The 3,325-nt window shown below is 35.7% G+C and overlaps 1 protein-coding gene across 1 annotated transcript; it reads left to right on the forward strand.

Annotated features, from left to right (window-relative positions):
* Positions 1-667: 667 nt before the first annotated feature.
* On the forward strand, positions 668-2,182 carry LOC111798839 (uncharacterized). Its single transcript, XM_023682185.1, has 3 exons — positions 668-672; positions 1,191-1,368; positions 1,568-2,182. The coding sequence occupies exons 1-3, from the start codon at positions 668-670 to the stop codon at positions 2,180-2,182; spliced, it is 798 nt and encodes a 265-aa protein (XP_023537953.1).
* Positions 2,183-3,325: the final 1,143 nt, after the last annotated feature.

A 3,325-nucleotide genomic window follows, 5' to 3' on the forward strand; every position in this document is an offset into this window, starting at 1 on the left:
ATCTAAGAGAAATTCTCGAGAATGTTTGCTACCCTCAAATTTTTTTTGCCTTTCCCGAATGATTAGGAGAAAATAAAAAAGGATCAAAAGAAAATGTCATTTTGAAGTTTAATCAACAATTTTCTTGTGCAATGAGAGATCAAGTATTTTAAAATGAGATTTTGAGGATGTATGGACAAAAACGTCAATTATTGACTTTTGAGGATGTAGGGTGGCATCGCACGTCCCGGGATCGTGGCACATGCATAGGATAGTTGCTTTCCATTCGTAGTATAGTTTAGTATAGGTTGAATTTCATTTGCATTCATAGTATAGGTTAGTATAGGTTGAATTCCCGTTTGCATCATTAGTATAGGTTACTATAGGTTGAATTGTAATCACATTAATAAATCATAGGTTAGTACAAATGTTATGTAAGAGTTGTTTTCCTTTATTTCCCTTGTATTCATTATTGATGAGGTAATAAAAAACAAACTTATGTACCAGTTAATAAGAGCTGAGTTATAGTAAATTTTGGAATAATGACGTTAGATTAAATAAGTAAAGGTCAATTATGGATAAAAATGTCAATTATTGAAGCTTTAACAAGTTTAGAAACTTTGAGTAAAAAATATTGATCCAATTAATGGAATCATCATTAAAAAAAAATGAGGATCTTGGGATTAAGATGGGGTAAGTTCGCCAACCTTATTGTTCACATGATAATTTATTTCAATGTAGTGCCCGAGCCACAAACTTACTAAATGAGTTCGGTTGCTCATAAAATTTTAGGGAAGAATCAATATGACATGATAAGGTTATTTATGAAATTTCCGTGACCATTAGAATATGATAATGGGTTCAACCAAGAGTAGGTGTAAAATGACTAAAATGTCCCTATATTTATGTCCCTATATTCTAACCCTGTTAGAATTATGTATGATATGAGAACTGAAAAATGAGAAATGATGTGATATGAATGATGAACGATATGTGAAAGGATATGAAAAAGGATATGATATGTACAAAATGCTAGCAGGGTTGTATTAAATGGTATTGGGGAATGTCCCAAGTTTCCTCCATATATATATTTTGGCATTGGTGGAAGAGGTAGAGAATCAATTAAACATTCCTTCTTAGTTGTACAAAGTTCTCTTCTCCCAAAGAATTCTATCAAATTTCCCCGTTGTCACCAATAACTGGTATCATAGCGATCTTGCAGCAGCAAAAACGGAAGTAGAAAGACAAGTTGATAACTACGTTCAGCCCGCCATCCCGAGATTCGATGGTGACTATGATCATTGGGCGATGTTGATAGAAAATTTCCTTAGTTTAAAGGAGTTGTTTGATATGGTTGAGACGGGTTATGTAGAGACAAATGAAGGCGAGGTACTCTCAGCCGTTCAACGACAATGGTTGGCAGCATCGAAGTTGAAGGACCTGAAGGTCAAGAGTTATTTATTCCAGTCCATTGATCGGACTATCTTGGAAACGATGCTTTAGAAGAAGACATCCAAGGAAATTTGGGATTCAATGAGGAGGAAGTATCAAGGCTCAATGAGAGTAAAGCGTGCTCAATTTCAAGCAGTTAGAAGAGACTTTGAAATTCTCCAAATGCAAAAAGGGAGAAATGATGAATGGTTATATTAGCAAGGTTATGAGTCTTGCAAGTAAAATGAGAATGCATTGTGATTCAATCACAGATGTTGCGGATGTAGAAAAAATTTTGCAATCTCTAATTCCAAAATTCGATTACATTATATGTTCTATTGAAGAAGCAAACAACGTCGAAGATATGCAAATAGATGAACTTCAAAGCTTCTTGCTAGTGCATGAGCAGAAGCTTAATCGCACGAGTGCAATAGAGGAGATGACAACCTTAAAAATATCCACACCAGGTGAAACTTCAAGTTCCAGAGGTAGAGGGCAAAGAAGAGGCAAAGGTTGTGGAAGAGGTAGTCGAGAAAGAAGTGGAGGTGATGGCAGGTCAGCAGATCTAGTCAGAGACGATTATGATAACAAAGGCAAGAGACATTTTGACAAGTCTAAGGTGGAATGCTACAGATATGAATGCCTTGGACATTACAAGAATGAATGCTATACCAGGCTCCAAAAGGAGAAAAGAGATCAATCCAACATTGCGGAGAAAAGAGAAGAAGAAACATTGTTAATGTCATTTCATGATATCAAGGTTGCAGATTAAGGTGTATGAGTCATAGACTCTGAATGCAGCAACCATATGACAGGTTGTAAGGAATTCATCTCAACTCTGGATGAAAATTTTCATACTACTATTTGTCTTGGCAACAATTTAGCAGATCTAGTCAGAGACGATTATGATAACAAAGACAAGAGACGATTATGATAACAAAGGTAAGAGACATTTTGACAAGTCTAACGTGGAATGCTACAGATATGAATGCCTTGGACATTACCAGAATGAATTCTATACCAGGCTCCAAAAGGAGAAAAGAGATCAATCCAACAATGCAGAGAAAAGAGAAAAAGAAACATTGTTAATGTCATTTCATGATATGAAGGTTGCAGATCAAGGTGTATGGGTCATAGACTCTGAATGCAGCAACCATATGACAGGTTGTAAGGAACTCTTCTCAACTCTGGATGAAAATTTTCATACTACTATTTGTCTTGGCAACAATTCAACTGTTCAAGTGATGGGGAAAGGAACAGACAATTTCTAATGTGTTCTACATTCCTGATTTGAAGGCCAACTTGCTTAGTATAGTTCAATTGCAAGGGAAGGGATATGTGATCACATTCCAAAATAATGAAAATTTTCATACTACTATTTTTCTTGACAACAATTCAACTGTTCAAGTGATGGGAAAGGAACAGTAGATAGAGACAATTTCTAATGTGTTCTACATTCCTGATTTGAAGGCCAACTTGCTTAGTATCGTTCAATTGCAAGAAAAGGGGTATGTGATCACATTCCAAAATAATGAATGTGAGATTTATGACTCTAGATAAGGATCGATTGCTAAGATGCAGATGACCACCAACCGCTTATATCCATTGACGTTAAATATCGTAGCCAGAAGTTTCATGGTGAAGAAGGAAGATACCAACTAGCTTTGACATTTTAGGTATGGTCATCTACAATTTAAAGGGTTAAAGACCAATTTCTAATGTGTTCTACATTCCTGATTTGAAGGCCAACTTGGTTAGTATCGTTCAATTGCAAGAAAAGGAGTATGTGATCACATTCCGAAATAATGAACGTGAGATTTATGACTCTAGAAGAGGATCGATTGCTAAGATGTAGATGACCACCAACCGCTTATATTCATTGACGTTAAATATCGTAACCAGAAGTTTCATGGTG

Source organism: Cucurbita pepo, chromosome 7 (assembly GCF_057944985.1).
Source record: "Cucurbita pepo subsp. pepo isolate OVF chromosome 7, ASM5794498v1, whole genome shotgun sequence".
Lineage (NCBI taxonomy): Eukaryota > Viridiplantae > Streptophyta > Magnoliopsida > Cucurbitales > Cucurbitaceae > Cucurbita > Cucurbita pepo.